This window comes from Maniola hyperantus, chromosome Z (assembly GCF_902806685.2).
Source record: "Maniola hyperantus chromosome Z, iAphHyp1.2, whole genome shotgun sequence".
NCBI classification, from domain to species: domain Eukaryota; kingdom Metazoa; phylum Arthropoda; class Insecta; order Lepidoptera; family Nymphalidae; genus Maniola; species Maniola hyperantus.
This window is the reverse complement of record NC_048564.1, coordinates 507,894-531,234: the sequence shown is the minus strand read 5'-3', so window position 1 is coordinate 531,234 and position 23,341 is coordinate 507,894. Positions and strand designations below refer to the sequence as shown.

The 23,341-nt window shown below is 39.0% G+C and overlaps 1 protein-coding gene across 2 annotated transcripts in view; it reads left to right on the top strand.

The window, feature by feature from the left end:
* LOC117995575 (proton-coupled amino acid transporter-like protein pathetic) overlaps positions 1–21,017 on the top strand; it is a 56,972-nt gene extending 35,955 nt beyond the window's left edge. The window contains exons 2-6 of one of the 2 annotated variants that reach the window (XM_034983562.2): positions 5,834–5,919; positions 9,937–10,077; positions 10,834–11,106; positions 11,790–12,347; positions 13,475–21,017. In XM_034983562.2, the coding sequence (XP_034839453.1) occupies positions 5,834–5,919; positions 9,937–10,077; positions 10,834–11,106; positions 11,790–12,347; positions 13,475–13,889 (1,473 nt within the window). In that variant the 3' untranslated portion in view covers positions 13,890–21,017. Of the gene's footprint in view, positions 1–5,833; positions 5,920–5,939; positions 7,746–9,936; positions 10,078–10,833; positions 11,107–11,789; positions 12,348–13,474 lie in introns of those variants that run through there. The other variant, XM_069508977.1, reaches the window with a different exon arrangement.
* The last annotated feature ends 2,324 nt before the right edge of the window (positions 21,018–23,341 follow it).

The window sequence follows — 23,341 nt, the reverse complement described above, 5'->3', positions numbered from 1 at the left end:
ATACTTAATTTTTTTTAAAGGTCCGAATTAAGTAACATTACATATACCTACGTCACGTGGAGTTTTAAATCGACGTCCTATTATATTTGCCAAAGGTTTATAAGAAGTTATATAATGATAATGATAATAATGAATAGTTTGTACATTTACACTACTAAGGTTTATAATATACCTATTTTTATTACGTTGATGAGTATTTCTCAAGAATCCAGCAACCATTCATCTATGTTTTCATGTTTTCGGTACCTTCGATTATAATCTTATAAAGTACAATGAAAGTTGAACCATCTCTACTTTACAGAATATAGGGTGTTTCTTTTACAGCTTTTAATGGAGTTAACTTGGAATAATTGACTGAATTGCGTGTTGTTGTGCATTTAGTGGCGAGGAATGGGCACGCGGCCGTGCCACGCCCATTTGCTTAAACAATTTAACTTCCTCTCAAATTCTATGGTTTTCTTTGATTTGATTTTTAAAAATAAATAAAAATCTGTTTTAGAATGTACAGGTAAAGACCTTTTATATGATATCCCCAATGATATAGTCATATTACTTCGAAAATTTAAAATACTAATTATTAGTTCATGACCACAATTTAATTTTTTTTGTATGGTGTAAAGGTTTTCAGATTTTTCCCTTTATGTCTGCTATAAGACCTATCTACCTGCCAAATTTCATGATCCTAAGTCAATGGGAAGTACCCTGTAGGTTTCTTGACAGACCGACAGACAGATAGACAGACCACAAAGAAATCCTATAAGGGTTCCGTTTTCCCTTTTGAGGTACGGAACCTTAAAAATAAAATATCGTGCACTGAAATTTTGCCCACTTTGCAATGAAGTCGTGACTAAGGCATGTATGGAAATCACAATATGTTAGGAGGCGTGTCCTGAAATGTTGTTACAAATAATATCGATAAGTTTACTTAACCTTGAGCGTCAATTTAGCCATTTGCGCATCGGTTAGCCAAACAATAGGTGCTTGTATCGTCACAGATACCTATTAGCGTCTCGTGACGGGATATAATGTCTTATTATTTGTACTGGGGACCGCGGTAACTATTATTACAGTCCTACGTCAAAAGGTAAACGTCTCGGTCGTGCTTTCCAATTTTCATTGTTGATATTATTTAACGGCGTTCACTCGCTCCATACAAAGTTGTTTGGCTCTCATTTGAATATCAACCAATCAAACTCGATGTAATTTGGTAGACACGATCTAGAAACTAATACCTATCATAGTACGTGACAGGTTGAAATCGCAATCGGGGAGGGAACTCCCCGCACACGTGTCAGTGTGGGTGTGTGGGGTCGCCCGCCACCTCATACCTCAATTGCCATCTCGATCTGTCACGGACTATACCAAATTCTGTGCCAAATTTCCTTAAAAATATCAGCTAGTTTTAAAGCCGTATGTTTTAAAGAAATGGTTTTAAGATTTGTATCTAAATCTCGAGGCTTTGTAACATTGAAACTGAATATTTTAATGGAAATCTGGAAAACTACAAACTTAGACATAAGTTCCCAGAACGTCATCATCATCATGATCAACCCATCGCCGGCCCACTGCAGGGCACGGGTCTCCTTTCAGTGTGAGAAGGGTTTTTGAGCACATTATGAAGCACTCCGTTTTTCCATCAACCATTCCCTAAGTCCCTAAGTCTTCTTAGGAGGTCAATTATAGTCAGTGATCATGTTTCGGATCACGAAAATGCCGTGGAAAGTGATGATGAGGCCTATATTGGAGCACGTATGTTTAAAACTATCTATAGGAGCTAAGTAAGTGCGATTGTTTTCTCGGTTGAAATGCATGGAAAGCCGTACGTATTAGTTAAGTATTTGTGATCTTTTTGTCTTCATGCTCTGTTTTTTGTTGTGTTTTTTTTTTTGTTTTGTTTATGTACGTTTGTCTGGTGTTGTTCTGTTTTGTACTGTGCGCTATGGTTCCAAATAAAAGGTTATTTATTTATTTATTTTATTTATTTAAAAGGTGCCTTTTACTCTTGTGTTGAAGGTAGTGGAGAAAGTACAACAAACAAGTTCTTATTTAAAAGGTGAACCGTACTTTTGACATGACAGTTGACCCACAGAGTTAAAATGGCGCGTGAGGCGTCATTTTGTACGGACTATATTTTTAATACTGTCTAATAACTTTTCAACAGATAAATTAAAACAACGAAGTAGGTAGGTACCTAGAGTTGTAAGGATTTTTATTGATATTGGTTTATGCTAGTTTCAATGTGTTTCTGAATTGAAATTAATTTCTATCAACGGAATATTAACAATAGGCACCGTGAACGCTTTGTTTTCCTTTGAATTATGTAACTAGACTAAGTTTAAAAGTTATTTGTCAGTTACAACCGATAGACGTTCACTGCTGGACATAGGTCGCTTGTCCACCTACTAATGGTTAATAGGATAATTACATATGCTTTGTACAATCAAATATAATTAGCTACTGGATGATGCCCGCGACTTTGTCCGCGTGGACTTAGATTGTTTTGAAAACCCGTGATAACTTAAATTTTCCGGTATAAACTGTAGCCTATGTCCTTTCCCGGGATTTAAGCTAACTCTATACCAAATTTCATCACAATCAATAAAACTGTTGGGCTGTGAAAAGCTAGCAGACACACCTTCGCATTTTTAATTTTAGTATGGATGAAGACTGGTGCAGTATTCTTTCTAAGCCTCTTATTCGTGAGGTGGGGGTCCGAACTCCGATCCTAGGCATACACCTCTAACTTTTCGGAGTTATGTGCATTATGAGCAATTCATTAATATCACTATAAACTTACTTAATTGGTGAAGGATTTAATGGTGAAGGAAAACACTGTGAGGAAACCTGCACGCGTGAGAGTTCGTCATAATGTTCTCAAAGGTGTGTGAAGTCTATTACATCCTAATCTTATGCAATATTGTCAGTCTCCTCTCGCGACTCCCCGAAATAGATTCACAACGGTTTACGATTCACGGCAGTCTGCAACGGGTTCCCATTTCCCAATTCATTATTCGGAACCAGTTCAATCCGGTTCATCACAATCATCGCCGACAAGCCATAATGAATCTTATCATTCTAAATCAAAGTTCAGTATTGTGTACTTATACTTCTTACTATTGTGTTAAAGCAGGGGTACTCAATCGGACGATCGCTGAAAATTTGAATAAAGGCGATGGTATTGTGTCGTGGGCGAGGCTACTGTAAGGATACCTCTTTCCTTAAATTTCTCTCGAAGGGAATCGCGTGGTTTAAGTTATAAATTGCGCGTATTGCCCTTTTTTTGTAATACAAAAATTCTCCCAATACCTATCTGCTGCTTTACCCCATATTAAAATTCCATAAGACATAATATCCACGTTAGTTAACTGCTTTTACCTGTATATTCTAAAATAGATTTTGATTTCTTTTATACATAATAGTTTTCGAATTATCGTGCCAACGTCAAAAAAGAGTACGGAACCCTTGGTGCGCGAGTCTGACTTGCACTGGGCCGGTTTTTTATATATTATTATGTATTAAAAATATAATATGTTTGGCATATACGATATACTTAATGTTCGGCTTAATACTATAGCTCTGAGTACGTCTTTTGCTTTTAAGGGTCTGCCAAGTGAGACAACCAATGACCAATCGCCCTCTGCGAGTCCAAATCGCACTTGGCCGGTTTTTCTTTATATTTGGTACTAGCTGCCCCGGCGAACTTCGTACCGCCTAACAGTCGATTCTTTTTCAGGCAATTCTTTAAATTTTTCTCTCCGTAAGAACCATCCTCGTACTTCAAGGAATATTATAAAAAAAGAATTAGCGAAATCGGTTCAGCTGTTCTCGAGATTTGCGATCAGCAACACATTCAGGGATTCATTTTTATATATATAGAAGAGATAGTGTACAAAAATGAGGCCAAGATTGGACAGTCTCCAAAGGTTGAGTACCCCTGCACTAAAGCAACTACTTAGCTGTACAAGGGGAATGAAATAGCATGCACACAGAATTGATGTAGGTATTATGTGACTCATGGAATTATTATTAAAGTCCTAGGGGTACAGTTCACCCTTGTTTCAGTTACCTGTGAGACCGCTTAGGGTGATAAAATAAACGGAACTTTTAACCATTGTTTTGTTAGCCACTTCTAAGAATTACTACAATTTATCTACAATTTATTTTATTGGTCCGGGGGCTAATCCCGGGCACGCACCTCTAACTTTTCGGAGTTATGTGCGTTTTAAGTAATTAAATATAACTTGCTTTAACGGTGAAGGAAAATACCAAAATTCAAATAATTTATTCAAAATATTTAATAAATTACTCTTTTTGATGGTCGGTTGTTGGATTTGTAAGATATAGGGGTGATAATTATTACGCGTACTTAAAACTAAAGCTACAAGGGTTCCAAACGCGCCCAGAGAAGAATGAGCCCACAACCTGCCCTTAACAAACTCAGCCTCATCGTGATGAAACCTGCATGCCTAAGAGTTCTCCTTAATGTTCTCAAAGGTGTGTAAAGTCTACCAATCCGCACATGGCCAGCGTGGCAGACTATGGCCAAACCAGTCTCTCTGAGAGGAGACCCGTGCTCTGTCGGCATGGGTTGACCATTATGATGATGAGACAATTAACGCTCCAAGGAACCCCTACCTTCACACTTGCACTGACTAGGAGGTGTACGACAATAGTGCAATGGATGAGGTTTCAATCTATGAGCTTCCGGATTTATTAGTGGGAAGTCCCGGATTTGATTTCTGGCAGGAATTTGAATTGTATAATTTCTAAATTGGAAATCTGGTGGGAGGCTTCGGCCGTGGCTAGTTACCACCCTACCAGCAAAGCCGTGCCGCCAAGCGATTTAGCGTTCCGGTACGATGTCCGAATCCAAAGGGGCATGGGTTTATTAAAAACTGCCTCTCCCAGGTTAGCCCGCTTCCATCTTAGACTGCATCGTCACTTAAACCACTAGGTGAGATTGCAGTCAACGGCTAACTTGTGTCTAAATAAAAATATATAAAAAAATATTCGCTCCCAGTCCGATAAGCTATAGAGGGTTACAATAAGATGTAGATGCCGTGAGTTATTTGCGAACGCCTCTTGGTGCTGGAGATTGGGCTATTTTTGCCGCGAAACACCAGTGCGTGGGTCACGCGGTGTAAACACGCGGCCTACCGAGCCCCTGCCTAATGCACGCCCGTCCTGGGCCAGCTGCCAAGCCCTCACGTCACTATATGGCGTCACGAATGAATACACAAACATGACATGTCCTCTCGAGCGGATTTTGGCTACGGAGGCGGCGGTCAATCTCCGTACAGATTAGCGATCTGCGCGGGCGATATTGCAGTGAACAAGTCGCACATTTACAGCAAAAAATCGGTCAACAAATAACACTTTTTAATTTTTGTAAATATTCATGGCGGCAATTTGGAAATTTTCAACAAATATGTATTTGTTATTATAGCAGCAATAGAAATACAGCACGCGACAGAAAATAATGTACATCGGCCTTTAGAAGGAAATAGCAGATTTGTAGAGAATTGTCTCATGTTTTGTCTTGTACATTATTTTCTGCCGCGTACTGTACATATCCTGTGAAAATCCATATCCATCCATGGTCCATGGTTCACGACCTTTGCCTTTCCTTAAGAGGAGGACACATCCTGTGAAAATTTCAGGTCTCTATTACCTAACCTATTTGGTTCACGAGATACAGCCCTCTGTCAGACTGACGGACGGACGGAGAGACAGCGGCGACTCCGCTGTCTGTCCGTCCGCTTGATTTCTTCCTACATTTTGAACAATTCTCGTCATATTTCAACAAATATATAGTTGTTTTTTTCTTTTCCAGAAACCCCAAATGCGGCCGATGATTGCCGAATATGACCCCAAGAGGAAAGGAGTCAGAAATGATCTGTCAGATATCGTTATGGTCAAGTAAGTGGACATGTTCCTTTCCTTGGGCGGATCCTTATCACCAACGACCCAAGCTTGACTGCCAGTGTTGTTACTACTTGGGATGATGACTATGATATATCAAAAATAAATTATTTCTTAGGAACTAATATGTAGAGGGTCTTCTAAAAGTCGTAAAACCCACGTCCGCTGTTATAGTTTTAAGTTGGTTAAACAGTTTAAATTATCGATTTAATTAAAAAAGTACAAGACATACAACGCCCTTACTAAGCAAGCGTTTTGACGTTTGATTAAAAGTCGCTGATTTGACTCGTAGTCATCATCCCTATTATAGCAGTTATAGAAACCCGATCATCTGGACTAATAAATGGATGAATGATAGAAAATATGCTTCTATACGTCGTTTGCTTGTATAGTTTTATGTGTCAAGAAGACTCGCATTTGATTAATAAACAATTAACAATATATTACAAAAATCCTTACAAACACAATTGTAATTGAGCATATTGAAATAATTTAGAACTCGACTCAATTTATTTCAATAGAATAGGATAGAAGGATTTTTTATTCAATTACTTATGTGCTTTAAAATCGTCAAATACCACTGATTCAGAATGCCTTTTCTACTAAGAACCAGCAAGAAATTATGCGGTTGCTCTTTTCAAAGATTAGATTTACAATTTCATAAGAAAGTAATTGTCAATTCTACGCTCTTTAAAAATGTTTTTTGCATGAGCATACTTTTAATAGATTTTTTAGATTTGTGTAAAAGCATGTGAAAATTGATTATAAGAATAATATTGTAGAATTTACGCACTACCCTAGATTGCAATTATAGTTTTAAACAAAATACTAAACTGTCGGTTGAACAAGTCATTTAGGGGTTGGTACCTACTTAGGTAAAAAATCAGTCAAATAAACAGATTTTCAGCACATCACGATTTGGAATCCCCTTCCAGTGGATTTCTTAGCTATCAAATAAACGAACATAGACTGACAAGAAAGCGAGTTCAAAAAAAATTTCAATGGGTACCTTTAGTAGCTTTAAATTTAAGTATTGATAGTCTTAGTATCAAGTACTTTACTTTAGGTAAATCTATTGTAAAGTTAATATTATGGACCTACTCAGTCTGAAAAAATTAAGTCACGAGTGAACAGGCATCTTCTAGGCAAGAGCATTCCATCTTAGGCTGCATCAACACTTACCAGTGGGCCTGATTGCAGCCAAGCGCTTGTCTATAAATATAAAAATGCGCCATTTCCAGCGAGATGCCGCGATTTGAGATGTCCGTCCGTCAGATGCGGATAATCGGGTTTCCTCATGATCAATTTGATTTGATTCCATATCCGTCCATTTCTATTGAATGCCCCTACTTACTACCTTACGCCTACGGCTTTGAAATGAAGTTCAACCAAAAGCATGCTTCACAGCTTAACATCACTTTTAGTTGGCAAGTTGAATTTTGAATAATAATATTTAGTGCACATTTATCATCGGAAGCAATCTATTGTAATAATATTTGACATTTTTGTTCAACAGGACATTGAAAAAGCTAGTCTATTTATCTACTGTCAAAAACAAAAAAGAATCGTATTTTTATGAGCCTCAGTTAAATACCCCGAGGCGTCCTGGGTCGCTGCGACCCGGGGCTTTGCTTTACTCGAGCAATGTTTTGTCGATAAAATGGTATTTTATATTGTATGTTGACTGTTAAGTACTTATTACGAGCTAATAAAATATAGCGCGACGCTTCGGAGACGATCCGGGAAGGCGTGTGCAGATTCCACGAGATTAAAGTCGTTCTGCGACCTTGATCATCTCGCTATCGCAATGGACTCATACACCGGTACATCATTCCATTTTATGGTTTCAATTTTGTTTATTTATTTTATTTGGTACTGCTAAAATAATGAGATCAATATGGCTAGCTGTAGTCGCGGCTCAATCTATCTTTGTGGTCTAAGAGCTGGGTCCTAATTCGCTATGAATTTTCTGGTTGGTTAGACGCTCACTTTGGCATCACTTCAACCCCTATAGTATTGCATTGATTTATACACTGATGATCCGGTATGACGGATTTTTAATATTATCATTCCAAACCAGACTGATGTCGGAATGAACGTCTAGTGTTAATTACCCATTCCGATCGACATAATGGATTGAACTTAGGTATGCCAAAATGAACGGGTAGCCTTACGAACTTACACGTGAGAGTGGCCATACAACGGACAGCTCGAAGCAGTCATGACTAACTGCTTCGAGCCTACTGCATAGTGTACTGCAATTTTCCTTTCATTATCATACACGAACTCGAGCAGTCGCAGAACGACAGACCGCAGTTGAATTTTCAACTTCTCTATTAAAAATTCAACTACGATGGACTGCTCGAACTGCCCGTATATGGCCGCTCGTCGTAACGTCATACATACAATGACAGTTCTCATATGAAGAGTACCTATACAGAAGAATTCAATGTCATAGAGAATCAGGGCCCTGGTGGGATATTCTCAGAACGTGCTCGGTAAAAGATGAAAATTTTCTAATACTTATTAGTAACCTTTGCCTTACCTGAATGTGGAAACGTGGACAGATAATTTCTGCTAAATCAATTCTTTTGTGCAAGTTACAAACTTCATAGCAATTGTGTCAGTCTTAGTAAACGCCTTAGTGTGGGCAGGATGAAATACCTGGGTCAACAAAAAAATAACGGATCTCCCAAAACCAGCAGGTCTATGTCACCATATTCGGGCAAAGTGCAGGTTCTTACTATGAAGTCTCACTGTGCTCTCGAATGCATAGTGTGGATTCCACCAATCAGGTTATTGAAAATTGACGTGACACAGTAATCTGATTGGTGGAAGCTACACTGTGCGTTCTAGCCCACTGTGAGACCTCATAGTAGTGATAGTGAATACGGTTAGTGTCTGCACAAGGCGGCGTTTTCACGTGCAGTTGAAGCGCGTCAAGCACAACTGGAGGCAGTTACAGTCTGTGTAACTTTGCATACATTCGTAATTCAAGTCAAGAGTGAATAGGCATCTTCTAGGCGAGCGCGCTCCATCTTAGGCTGCATCATCACTTGCCACCAGGTCTGATTGCAGCCAAGCGCTACTCGATAAATTAAAAAAAAATGTTTTCAGTCGTAAGACTCACGTTGACTGCACGTGAAAATATCGTCATGAGAAAGGCCTTAGTTAAATGCATTCAGCTTTCGTCGAGCACCTCGCCTCTCGATATCCCGCCAACTCCGCGTGAGCCTCGCGACGGCTTCGCTTCGTGCGCTATCTCTGTTCAGGCTCGGTATTGGCTCGCGATCGTCTGTTTCTGTACAAATTTGATCTAGCTTTATGTCCTTTTGGCTACCATCTTTAAATTAGCCGACAGCTTCATGTAGTAACGACATACGAATACTTATAACGCAAATACGAGTCGCACTTGTATAATAAAAATACTAAAGTGCAACTATCGTATTCAAAATTTTCTTTACCCGACTTTCAAACTTTAAAGCATTAATCGACAACGTAAAGCTGTATTAAATTTCACGATCGGGCCGACCAATCTTGTAAATGCCGAGGCTTAATAGAGTGACACGCACTTTACCTAAATAAACGAATCTATACATCTTGGAGACCATAATGAATGTCACACTACACCCCTGACACTTACACAGAAAACACTGAGTACCTAACTAACAATATACCAATTTGATGTAGATTCAATTCGGGAATAAGTAATTAAATTAACAGTCGTCATAAGTAAGCGCGTTTAGAACAAAGTTACCGAGACATCGATTCGCGACCGCGATCACACATTCACACCTCGATTGAATTTAGATTTCATCATTTAGCTTGATCCGTGGCGCTTTCCGTGTTTTCACTACATGAGCCATCACATTTCTTGTGCTTGATGTCAGTTTAGATTTGAAACTACACTGTTATTCACTCACTTTTAACCTACTCGTACCAACATGAAATAGTCTTATATATTGTGTTCATGAAAGGCATAGGCTATAACAGTTGTATGTGACGGTTCCACAGATACAAAGTTGACCCAAATGACATACCGGTGGAACAGCAGGCGGGCTCCACCCTGCCCCTCATGGAGATCCCGGGCCGGGACACTGAGGTGGACGAGGACTATAACCCCTTCGAGCACAGGAAGCTGGCGCACCCCACGTCGTAAGTTTCACCTTTGCTGACAAAAATGACATCATCATCGTCAACCGACAGACGTCTACTGCAGAACGTGTCTCTTGTAGGACTTCCACACGCCACTGTGACTCGCTTGATGTCGTCTGTCCACCTATGCACGGGGAACAACGCTGCACTTTCCGGTGCGAGGTCGTCGTTCTAGCACCTTGGGACCCCAACATCTATCGGTTTTCGAACTATGTGCCCTGGCCATTAATATTGGCTTGGTAATTTATGTCACTTACTCTGGTTCTCCTACGGATCTCCTCATTTTTGATTTGATCACTTAAAGAAACTCCCAGCATAGCTTTCTACATCGCTGTCTTCCGCATCGCTTGCTACATCGCTGTCTTCCGCATCGCTTGCTGAGCGATATACTCGTATATCACTCAGCAAGCGACGTATATACTCGTTACATATGTAGTGGATGATATGTTTTTAAAACCACTCCTGGTTGTTTTCCGGCACAATAGACGCTACAAAAATGAGTTCTGACCTGGAACTTGCACAATGATGGAAGCGTGTGTATGTCTGTCTGCCTCCTGATTGGCTTGTCAGCACCTTTCGTTTTGTCAGCACTCGAAATATAAAAGAACAGTAGGTGGGTATCTACGGATGCACAGATTGCAGACACAACCCTTCCCATGCCATCCAGAACTCATTTTACCAGATACCAACTACAACTTTCTCTTGACTTGAGATTCAAAATTTTAAAATCTAATATATGCTACTTTTACATTTCAGAGACTTGGACACGTTGATTCACTTGCTGAAGGGATCGCTCGGCAGCGGCATCTTGGCCATGCCGATGGCGTTCATGAACGCAGGTCTCTACTTCGGGCTGGTGGCCACTTTCGTGATCGGCGGCATCTGCACCTACTGCGTGCATGTCCTCGTGAAAACCGCCCACGAGCTGTGCAGGAGGATGCAGAAGCCTTCGCTGGGCTTCGCCGAAACTGCAGAAGCCGCTTTCTTGTCCGGACCACCAGCTGCGCATAAATTTTCGAGGCTTGCCAAGTAAGTCGTCTTACTGTCAGTAAAATATCGTCATCATCATCATCATCATCATCAACTCATCACCGGGTCACTACTGAGTCTCTTCGATTCGAAGGGCTTGGCCATAATAACTACCACGCCCGGTCAAGTGCGGATTGGCAGACTGCACACCTCTTTGAGTACATTATAGAGATCTCGGAGATCCTCACGAAGTTTTCCTTTTTAGAAGAGAATAGAAATATTTTTTTTGCAATGACTACAAGTATACTTTTGAATCGTCAAATGCATTTACCGCCATCTTCACCGTTAAAGCAAGTGATATTGAATTGCTCAAAGCGTAGCGTAGTAGAGGTGCGTGTCCATGATCTACTAGGCTATCACCATTGGTAATACTTATCATTTAAAATCAAATCCAAGTAGAGATCAGTAAAGAGTTAAAACTGAAATAGTTTTTCTATTTTTTTATTATTATTTTCACTTAGAGTTTTATGCAATACTGTACGCTGAAAGGAAATGTCTGAGGTGAAACATACTTGCCTATAGTTTATTTACTCCTGCTTTGAAGGTGGCATAGCCGGTAGGAAACACGCGATTGCTATCAAAAACATTGATAAAAGTATTTTGTGTAAGGTATCAAAATATTGTCGTGATAACCAGTTAAAATTGAGGGTATGCGAGTTAACGAAATTATTTTTATTTTCCAGGGCCATGATAAACTGGTTCCTCGTGATCGACCTCCTGGGCTGTTGCTGCGTTTACATCGTCTTCGTCGCCAAGAACGTGAAGCAAGTCGTCGACTACCACGCCAAGGAGAGCGACTGGCTCCCCCACGACTTGGACCTGCGGATCTACATGGTGGCACTCTTACCCCTGCTGATCTTGATGAATCTCATCAGGAATCTGAAATACTTGGCTCCCTTCTCAATGATTGCCAACTTGCTTGTCGCAACTGGAATGTCGATAACTTTTTACTATCTATTCCAAGATATCCCTAGCTTGGATGAGCGAAAACCGTTCGCTGAATGGGAACGTCTACCGACCTTCTTCGGCACTGCCATATTCGCTCTGGAAGGCATCGGTGTGGTGATGCCCCTCGAGAACAACATGAAGACGCCCACTCATTTCATCGGATGCCCCGGAGTCTTGAACTTTGGCATGTTTTTCGTGGTTTCACTGTATGCTCTTGTTGGATTCTTTGGATATTTGAAATTCGGCGACGAGACCGAGGGCAGCATCACTCTCAATTTGCCTCAGAATGAAGCGTAAGTATTTTAATGTTATTTTCACTTTTGAACATTTTTAACCGACTAAGAGGAGTTTCTTATGATTTTAAGCTTATTTCGTGGTTTAACGACGTATAATAAGGTAGATAACGGTTGCAAACCACGATTTTTATTTTATTCAGATACAAGTTAGTTCTTGACTGCAATTAATTAATTAATTAACGATTAATTTGATGATTCTGATTTGTCGATATTTCAACTCAGTTGCATGAGTCGTAGTTACGATGGGACTGCAGTGCTGTGAGAGATGTGTAGTTCGACCTGTCGTTGTCTACATTATAATATGAGGAGGTTCTTAACTCACAGTCACAAATTGACACAGTCAGCGATATTCATGTTCCACGTAGTCACAGTCAAAAACTTGAGGACGTGTGCCAGTTCACAGTCGATATGTATTTCAGCCGGTATAAATATATATCTGAAAAGGGTTCTATTTTATAGTTCTGCCTGGCTGCTAGAGTATGGGTACTTCCTGCAAAAAAAATAAAAATTGTCATTCTGGCACCTTGGGACTCTATCTATTTTTCGAACTATGTGAACTGCCCATTGCCTCATCAGCTTCACTACCCGGTGAGCTATGTCGGTTACTTTATTTTTATTTTTATTCAAGTACAAATTGTAGAGGTGCAACCTCTACCGTTACTTGGCTGGCAGCTATTAGGAAAACTTCGCAGCTGCCACACAACAATATTCAAATTTGGAACGCAGTGGGGAATCCTCCTGGTGACGCATGTTACAAGATTCCACATTCCCTATCATCCGCTCGTCACGTCAACATCTTCTACCATTGTATTATATAAAGCTCGCGAGCCCGTCTGTATTGTACATAACATATCAATTGTAAAGTGTAAAATAAACATCACTATATGTAGCTGGTTCTTCATTACATCAACCCTTCAGCTACATAATTAGCCATTGACTGCAATCTCACCTGGTGGTAAGTGATGATGCAATCAAAGATGAATGCGTGCTAACCTGCAAGCGGTATGGCAGTTTTTATTAAACTCATACCCCTAGTTCTCTTACAGATCTCCCCATTTTCGATTTGATCACGTCGAGAAATGCACATGTATAGTTAATTTAATGTGATCCGTATCTTATTTCAGGCTGGGACAAAGCGTCAAGCTGATGATCGCCGTGGCTATCTTCTTCACATACTGTCTCCAGTTCTACGTGCCCATGGAGATTATCTGGAAGAACGTCCGTCACTTCTTCGGCGCCAAGAAGAACCTCGCGGAGTACAGCATCAGGATCGCCATCATCATCTTGACCCTTTGCATAGCCATAGCCATTCCAGACTTAGGCCCTTTTATTTCCCTGGTCGGTGCCGTCTGCCTCTCGTTCCTCGGTCTCATATTCCCTGCAGTCATCGAGACAGTGACCTTCTGGGACCGGCCCAACGGCCTCGGTCGCTACAACTGGGTCCTCTGGAAGAACCTGTTCCTCATCTGCTTCGGAATTCTCGGCTTCCTAACGGGTTCCTACGTCAGTATTTTAGATATAATCAAAGGTGAAGAATAATAGACTAACGGGAAAGACTAAGATAGATTAAGGCTCAAATTGGATTTAGGGCTTATTTTTCTTTTCCCGTAATTTTGCTTTTAGGTCCATTTTATACTGTTATAATAATTATTACATAGTTTCCTAAATATCGTGAGTTTTGTATGGCTCAATGTTATTTTTCGAGATTAGTATTATTTACATGCCAATAATGGTAGTCGCTAAGCGGGTTGTGTTTTTATCCCTGACGCTATAAACACGGGGTTATGTCTTTTACGCGCCCGTTTCGTTTGTGACATCGTATCTCCCAAACCCATGGACTATTTCAACGTGGTCTTTTGTGTTTGAATTTAACTAAAATCAATTTACTCATCACATTTCCTCCCAAGGATTTCTCTAAAGAAGTTAAAAATGGTGCTTTTGTTTCACTCGCTATTGGGAATGGCGCTCTACAGTGAAATCGATTATATTTATAATCCAGTCTTTATCGTGTCTAAGTTCTAGGATAGTTTTGAAAATTAATAGGCACTTATATACAAGACAGATAATATGTATTTAGGATACGTGTCCCTCTTCCACTTTCCAAAATATATTTAGACTCAGGACCTTTATATCTGAATCTAAATCTATCTATATATCTTTATATATGAAAATAATTTATATCCCTTTCTTAGCTACTAAGTACCTATATATGTAACAGTTGCCTACCAATGTTCGAAATTTCCATTCAATTTTCGACCTCAGTAGGTACTCAGGTGGTACTACTCAAACTGGGTCCACTGACACTATGAGTTTGGGAGATACGATGCCAAATGTCGGGAGTTGTTGAAATATTCAATTAAATACTAAGTAAATTGTATTATGACTTTATGTAGCCCCGAATCTCTATAGCCATTTACATAATATGTATAGTTGTTAGAAAAATGTAGATATCTAACTTTATACCTAAATGTGTGAGATATTTTCTAGTGCATTATCGAAATGTGATAAAATGTTAGGTTAAATAAAAAAGGCATTAATACCTAGCTATATATTTTAGTTTAAAAAATTCAAACGTTCATTAACTAGTTTTTTTATGTTGGCACTAAGCAATAGATGAGATAAATGATGAGTAACTGATTAGAAACTATGATTGATAAAGGATTGATAAATATGAAATCAATAATTATAATGCTTTTCAATTGAGAAGAATCATCGACAAGATACTGCTTAGTTAGTAGGTATATTATAATAAAAATCTATTTTTAGAGAAAACCAACCAAAATATTATACTTAATATTACAAAATTTACAAAATATCGCAAAATTGGTATTGCTAGTCCATGAGAATTACAAAAAAAAAATCGAATACTAGTTAGATACATTGCAAATATTAAGTATGGTGGTGTTCTCAGTTGAAACGTATAATAATTGAGTGCATTTTTGAGTTTATGAACTAGAAATTTATTTCATCATGATTTAAAGGCATTTTTGGAAGCGAAAAATGCAATGTTTATTTATTAAATTGTATATGGAATCATATCGATAAAGGCATTTAATTTAGATTTACGGGCCATTGTTTTAAAGGCGATTTTCCATCTACACTTCTGACCTTATTATACATTAACGCATCTTACGAGTAACTTCGCAAATTCTGAGAGCCGCTTTCGTGGGTTGTCGCTACCGACGCACGTTTGATTTGATCAAACCTTAAAACCTTCATTTACATATATTTTGATTATGTCGATATAATATATTATACTTAATGAAGAATAACAGGCGTACAAAACTGTGCACACTTCTGATCAAAATACTTTTTTCTTCTCCGGACGTTTTGGGCCACTGTAATCAAACCGCTTAAATTTGTGCTAAAATTGAACCCAAAGTTCTTGATTTCCATCAATGAATACAAACTTGACTAACTTTCAAGTAAAGCAGCCTAAAACTGTGCTAAACTTCAGTTCAAAGTACATGATTTCGATCAAAATGGTACAATTACAGTAAAGTTTCAACTGCATTCATTCAGTTTTTGTTCCTGTAAAATTTAATTTCGTGCAATAACTTACACGTGTGTTATTATAGTGAGGACGTCATTTATATATTTATATGACATCTGTATCTGTTATACAATATGGTAAATAGACATGTACCTAGGTAGGTTTATTGTGAATTTTTCTATTTGAAAAGCCCGCTTTACACGCGAATAAAATCTATGGCCACGATCACTGCGCGCTAAATAATATATCAGTCTACATATACACTATTGTAAAATCGCAGCCCGGCAAAAAGGATGAACTGATAGACATACATAATTCATTGAGTAACGTTTATTTCTCTCCAACACTATTAGTTATTTGTCGTGATTTTATCTCGTTTACTTATTTACAATTTGATTATAGTTCGTAAATTTTCGGCCATTGACCGATTTTAAAAATGCTTTAACACTGACGGAGCAGGACTGGGGGTCAATACCGCCAAAAAGTTTTTATTTATGGACGTTACGATTTTAGTATCATGACTGAATTAATTTAAATCAAGACATATTTGAGTCAAATCAAGACATTTTACATCAGTTAAGGTAAAATAGATTAAATTGTTTCGCGCTCGTCGACTGTCGCAGCAAGTGTAGAGCGGGCTTAAAGCTTTTGCTGTAAAACAATCATGATTTGTAAATTGTATTGAAATATTATGAACTAACATTATTACTTAGGATTTTATTCGTGATCAAATCGTGAAAATTATTATAGGTATATTCTGACTTTTAATTTGGTAGAATTCTGACAGATGTCATTTTACACATTGGGTGGGCTATTTGTATGAAAAACAGGGTTAGCACCACGTTAGCACTAATTTAACCTAAATTACGCTAAATACTTGTCAACATGAAAAAGCCATAAGCTTTACCCATCGATATAAATGACAAGATATGCCCAAGCGAATAAAATTTTTCACGATTTTGGAACCAAATAAATCAGCGCCACCTTTTAGATACTAATGAACGACCCGTTTGAAATCCAGACGTCACTGAGGTTGCATTGGTGCTAAAGCACCACTGAATCGGTGCCATTTTGTTTGTTCAATAGCCCTGTCCATACGAAGTAATATACAAGTCAATGGCTGTACCTAATATTAAGGATAAAAGTGGAAATCTTTAAAAGGTTTATTACATACCTACACCCAACCTTGATATGATCTGTTGATTTTTTCTCTTGTTTCGACGTTGATATAATAAAGTGTGGCACTTGATATTAAAATAGTATCCTATTAATAATTAATAATTTAATAAAAACTTACGCCTTCATAAAAATCCTTAATATCCATAATCTACTGGGAACTATCATATCTCTGGTAACATTAAGAAACGTCAGAATTCCACGAAATTAAAAATCGAATATAGTCAAGTGTAGGTATAATAATAAAAGAATTATTTTAAATGCATACCTATTGGAAGAAAAATTTACCTTCTCGCCTTTCTTATGAATGTGATAAGTACTCGTATATAATTATTAAACATTTTTTAAATGATTTATTTGGCTGTCTTCCTAATACAAAATGGTGAAAATGATTTGTTAAATAAAAATCATTACTGAAGCCCTGGAGCCTTTGCACACGACATTTTCGAAAAGCTTGTCGTTTTATAGCATAATATTATGATGTACATCATCATCACCATTATCAGCGCCTAGACGTCCACTGCTGCACATATCTCTTGTAGGGACCTCCACGCGCCACGGTCTTGCGCCGCCGCCGTCCAGCGGCTCCCGCATACTCGTTTGATGTCGCCTGCCCACCTAGTGTAGTGGGTCCAACGCTTCGCTTTCTCAACATCCTTTAACTGTACTTCCAACGTGTTGAAGCGCCTACAATACTTTCACAGCAAATGCGTATCTACTAATTCGTCGCCTTATAATTTTAATGTTTACTTAATTATTTAATTGTTTCTTCATAGTAGTAGTTTTGTTATTGTATATAGATAAATTATTATGATTAATTTCACTTTTAGAACCCATGTTTAACATATTAGAATCAAATATTAATAATCTAATTAAAATCACACATTTATTATCTTTTCCAAATGTCAGTTCATGCAACATAAAAAGTAACCACCTACAATTTTGTATATTGTTCTGTATTTGACGTTTTTATAAATTCTTTTGTTCTTCTTCTTGTTAAAACCAACTGACGGTCTGCGCGCAATAAATTATTACAAATGCAAGAAACATGTTTAAATTCATGGCATCCACGCATCTACACGCACCCATCTATCTACATACATACACGCAGCTATCGATTTTTCGAACTATGTGCCCAACCCATTTCCAATTATTCACCTACCTACGTAACTCACTGCACTATGTCAGCACTGCACTGTTTCTGCTACGAATCTCCTCATTTCTGATATACATCATCATCATACTGCTGGACATAGGTCTCTTGTAGGGACTTCCACACGCCACGGTCTCGCACCGCCTGAATACATGGCTCCCTGCGATTCGTATGATGTCGTCCGTCCCCCTAGTGGGGGGTCTTCCAACGCTGCGTCTTCCGGTGCGAGGTCGCCATTCCAGCACCTTGGGACCCCAACGTCTATCGGTTGTACGAACTATGTGTCCTACCCATTGCCACTTCAGCTTCGCAACCCGTTGAGCTATGTCGGTTACTCTAGTTCTCCTACGGATGTCCTCATTTCTGATTTAATCACGTAGAAACACTCCAAGCTTAGCTCTCTCCATCACCCGCTGAGTGACTCTTACCTTTCTTATGAGGCCCATAGTCTTCCAGATCGAGGTCGCCATTCCAGCTGCAGGGACTCCAACGTCTATCGGTTTTACGAAGTATATGTGCCGGCGTGTGTATACCATTAAATGTGTAATGTATCGACAGTAATGAACCATGTGAAGTTTAACCATCACGTCTTGGCGTGCAAAGGCTCTTACGCTGAAAGAGATTTACTACAAGTAATATAGGCACTATATTTTTAATGAAATTGTAATCAAATGACAAAATGCAGTACCTAATTTAAATAAATGAAATCGATTTAACTATGGAATTTAAAACACCAGCCACACCGCGAACTAAACTAACTAAGCTAAGCTACGCAAGCTAAAATACTTAGGTTCAGAATGAAAACTGAAACTTGTGCGGGTGAACCTGTTAGCCCGGTTCAGTTCAGTCGGCCAGGATAGCTTAGTTTTAGTTACTTAGCTTGTAATTCGTGGTGTGAACTGAATTATGAAAAGATTCTGAAGCTAGTGAGCTATGTTACTAGCTCACGGTATGGCTTGTGCTTAATAATAGATATTGAGCTATAAATAATTTTAATAATTTAGTTTTATGTTTCATTTAAGTCGCGGCCTTGACAATAGCGCTGAGCGGGGCGATGACAATATAAGTCCCGCAAATTGTTAATGCGCGTGGCCGCCATTTTACTGACGTCAGCACTAGACTGAAGTTTCGAGCTGATGGTGTATTTTTATTTCGGCTGACGTCAAAATGACGTCATTTCGATGTTAATAAGACATGGTTCCAGCGCAATAGCAATTAGCGGGACTTATAGGAATTAATATGATACCGATATAAATAGAAACATTTTTATTCGAATAAACTTTTACAAGTATTTTTAAATCGTCAAGTGCATCTACCACTGGCTCGGAACGCCTTTCCTACCAAGAAGAACCAGCAAGAAACTCGGCGGTTGCTCATTTGACAGATTTGCTTTACAAGAAATATTAGGTACCTAAGCTATATGTAAAAGTACTTAATTGCAGTCCCGCGCATTGGTTTGAGCGAGCTGCAAGTCAAATCCACACTTTTTATCATATATTCGATTGTGTAATATCTATCAGAAGTATACTTTTAATAGGTTTTTAAACTTGTAAAGGCAAGCCTAATATTGTTTGCGGAATTTTGTTATACCTAAGTAAAAGATTACGACTCATTCCCACAATCGACTTTTGGACATCCTAGACGCGGAGCGTAGGAAGTCCACGAGATTGGAGCGGGAGACAGGGCAGTATGAGGTATATGGTACCTATCATCGTCTCGTCCCCGCTGCCGCTTCCGCCCCGCCCATCACCATCGTCGAGGCCACGGCATTTCTTCAGTCAGATTTCAGTAACTACCTACATCCCAAACCATCGCAATTTCGTATCCGATTTCCTTCCCTCACGTGATTTAACCCAGGCTTTATGACAAAAATAAAAATATTATGTAAAGCTCGAAATACACTGTTCTGGTTCCAGATCTGTATTAGTACTTTGACTTTGTGAGACTGCCGACATAGTCAAACCGAGACAGACTCTGCCGGTGGGCGTTTAGCGTTATAAGATTTGATTTCGATCGAGCCTCCATAGAACCAGAACGTGTAATCCAAGCCTCTATGAATGGATTATGGACTAAGTAAAAAGTAAGATTTTCAAAATGGACACATTGCATTATCTTATATATTATGCATGGCAATTGGGATATGGCAGGCGATGTCCCGCACACCAGCACGTCACCCGTGCTTGCGCGCACCGGGCTAGCGGGGGCTGTGCGGGTGTGTTCCCTCCTCGATTGCCATTTAAACCTGTCGCGTACTTTTTATAGTAATATAAAAACCATATAACTGCCTTCTAGTTCAGTGTGTCAATTCAGGGTTTTTTGAAATGTTTACTAAAATGTTACTACAACACAAACTTGGTATATTGAATGCGGAATTATATTTATAAATTGCTTTCAGTGTTTTCGACTTGGTCCAATAAATACTTCAGATTTACTTTGGCACTTCTTTTTAACATTTTACTTTGACCAAAACAATTAGTTTTTGTGTAGAGCGATGTTTCGGCCGTGGCTAATGACCACCCCACCAGTGAAGTCGCTGACAAGCGATTTAGCGTTTCACTTCGTGAAAAATCACATGAACCGTCACTGAAAAAAAAATTCACCAACTGTAATTGATTTAAAAATAGCAATAATGTCCATCGTAGCGTACACCAAAGGTCGATGTCGCAGCAGCAATATGACCATGTCGCAAGCCTGGAAGCAATTTTAACGTAAAAATAAAGATTAGGTTTTCTTATTTTAAGAAAATCATTCCTATAAAATAAATTTTGGTATGAATTATCTGCCTGCCGAGGATGTTAACTGTGAGTGTTTTGTTACAGTATTACAATAAATCAGTTCTAAGGAATGACTGCTTTTATTTTATCTTACTTTCTGATTCTCACCTTACCCGAAGAGTGCCAACCGAACTCTATTACTACAAGAACTCCGGTGACCATCCCTCTGTCCGTTCGCCCTCCTGTCTGTCTGTCAGATAACTGTATCTTATGAACCATAATAGGTAGAGACCTGAAACTTTTTACAGAATATGTATTTCATTACAAGAATTGCTGAAAATTTTAAAAATGTCATGAAATTAAAATAGGCGTTATTTCATATACGGAACCCTTCCTGTGTGAGTCCGACTCGCACTTGCCTGATTTTTTTTCATTTATTCTTATCCATACTATAGGTAATTATAGCGCATAAGCACACGAGTGGATATCTTCTACTCGTGTGGCATAACTGAGCGGTAGTGGAGCGGTGCGGGTTTTTAGGGTTCCGTACCTCAAAAGGAAACAAGAACCCTCGGCGGTTACGCACTCATCTGATCCGAGTCCGTGAAAATACGTCCTTTTTGTTTTGTGTGCTAGCTTATGACATATTATGTCGTAGATATTTTTCATATCCGTATTTGCACGGATTCGGATCGGATGAGTGTGATGAGATCGCTGTTATAGGATCACTATCTGGTCTGTCTGTTTGTCTGTCCATCTGTCCGTCCGTCTGTCTGTCTATCGTGTCTGTCAGACAAACCTACAGGGTAGGTACTTCCGTTGGCCTAGAATCATAAAATTTGGCATAGGTGTTATAGTAAGTAGGTACTAATAAATGAAAAGACTGTGCTAGCTTTTCATGGTTCATCCCTTTATATAACTGCAATTATAAGTAAATAAATAAAAACCGGCCAAGTGTAGGTCAGACTCGCGCACCGAGGGTTTTTATTATTCTGGTATTTGGGTATTTTTTCGACATTTTGCACTATAAATCAAAAACTATTATGCATAAAAATAAATGAAATCGGTTTTAGAATGTACAGGTTGTACAGGTAAAACCCTTTCATATTATGATACCCCACTTGGTAAGACCTATAGTAATCTTACTTTGAAAGTTGAAAATACTAATTATATATATTACTATATGTTCATGAACCCATTTTAATTTTTTTTCGACGTAATCCCAAATTCACGATTTGCGGATTTTTCCCTCGACTGTGCTATTAAGACCTAATAGTACTTACCTGCCAAATTTCACGATTTTAGATCAACGTGAAGTACCCTATAGGTTTCTTGACAGACACGACAGACAGACAGACAACGAAGTGATCCTATAAGGTTTCCTTTTTCTCTTTTGACGTATGGAACCCTAAGAAACCCGCCAAGTACGAGTCAGACTCGCGCGCCGAGAGTTCCGTACTACAATCATATTTTTTCTTTTATTTAGGGAGGTCGGGGGTTCGATCCCTGGCACGCACTTTTAATTTTTTGGTAATATGAGCGTTTAGAGAAATTCAATATCACTCGCTTTAACGGCGAAGGAAAATATCGTGAGGAAATCTGCATATCTGTGAGTTCTCCATAATATTCTCAAAAAGTGTGTGAAGTCTGCCAATCCGTAAGTTTGCCCAGCGTGGTAGACTATGGTCAAGCCCTACTTATTCTGAGACTAGACCCATGCTCAAGTATAGTAAGTCGGCAATGGGTTGATATTGATGATAACTAAGTTGACCTGTCCTTTTTTCAGCCAGGTTGGTTTACCTATACCATCGATAGATATAATATGTAGGTATACTTTGTACTTATAGTACAATAGGTCGCCATTCCAACACCTTGGGACCCCAGCGTCTATCGGTTTTTCCAACTATGTGCCCTGCCCATTGTCACTTCAGCTTCGCAACCCGTTGAGCAATATCGGTCACTCTGGTTCTCCTACGGATCTCCTCATATCTGATTTGATCACGTAGAGAATCTCCAAGCATAGCTCTCTCCATCGCCCGCGGAGTGACTCTGAGCTTTCTTATGAGGCCCATAGTAAGGTACCACGTCTCGGATCCATGTCATTCCTGGCAACAGGCACTGTTTGAAGACTTTGGTCTTGAATACTGAGGAATTACAAGAAGACATTTCGAAGCTACCTGAACGCCACCGTCCAGCCGAGTTAGATTCGGCGGCTGACCTCTTTCTCCTGGCACCGGAAGGCGCAGCGTTGGAAGACCCCCACTAGGTGGATGGACGACTCCATCGATTGATGATGATGATGATTACAATAGTACCCTACATAAACCACGTAAACCTTTCCCACGAAATGTTATGAATGATATTTGAAACCCGTATCCTGTGTTGAATTTATAGTTTTGCTTATAGCAGATAGCTGCTGACTTGTTAAAACAATTCCCTATGAACTAGCTGGAAT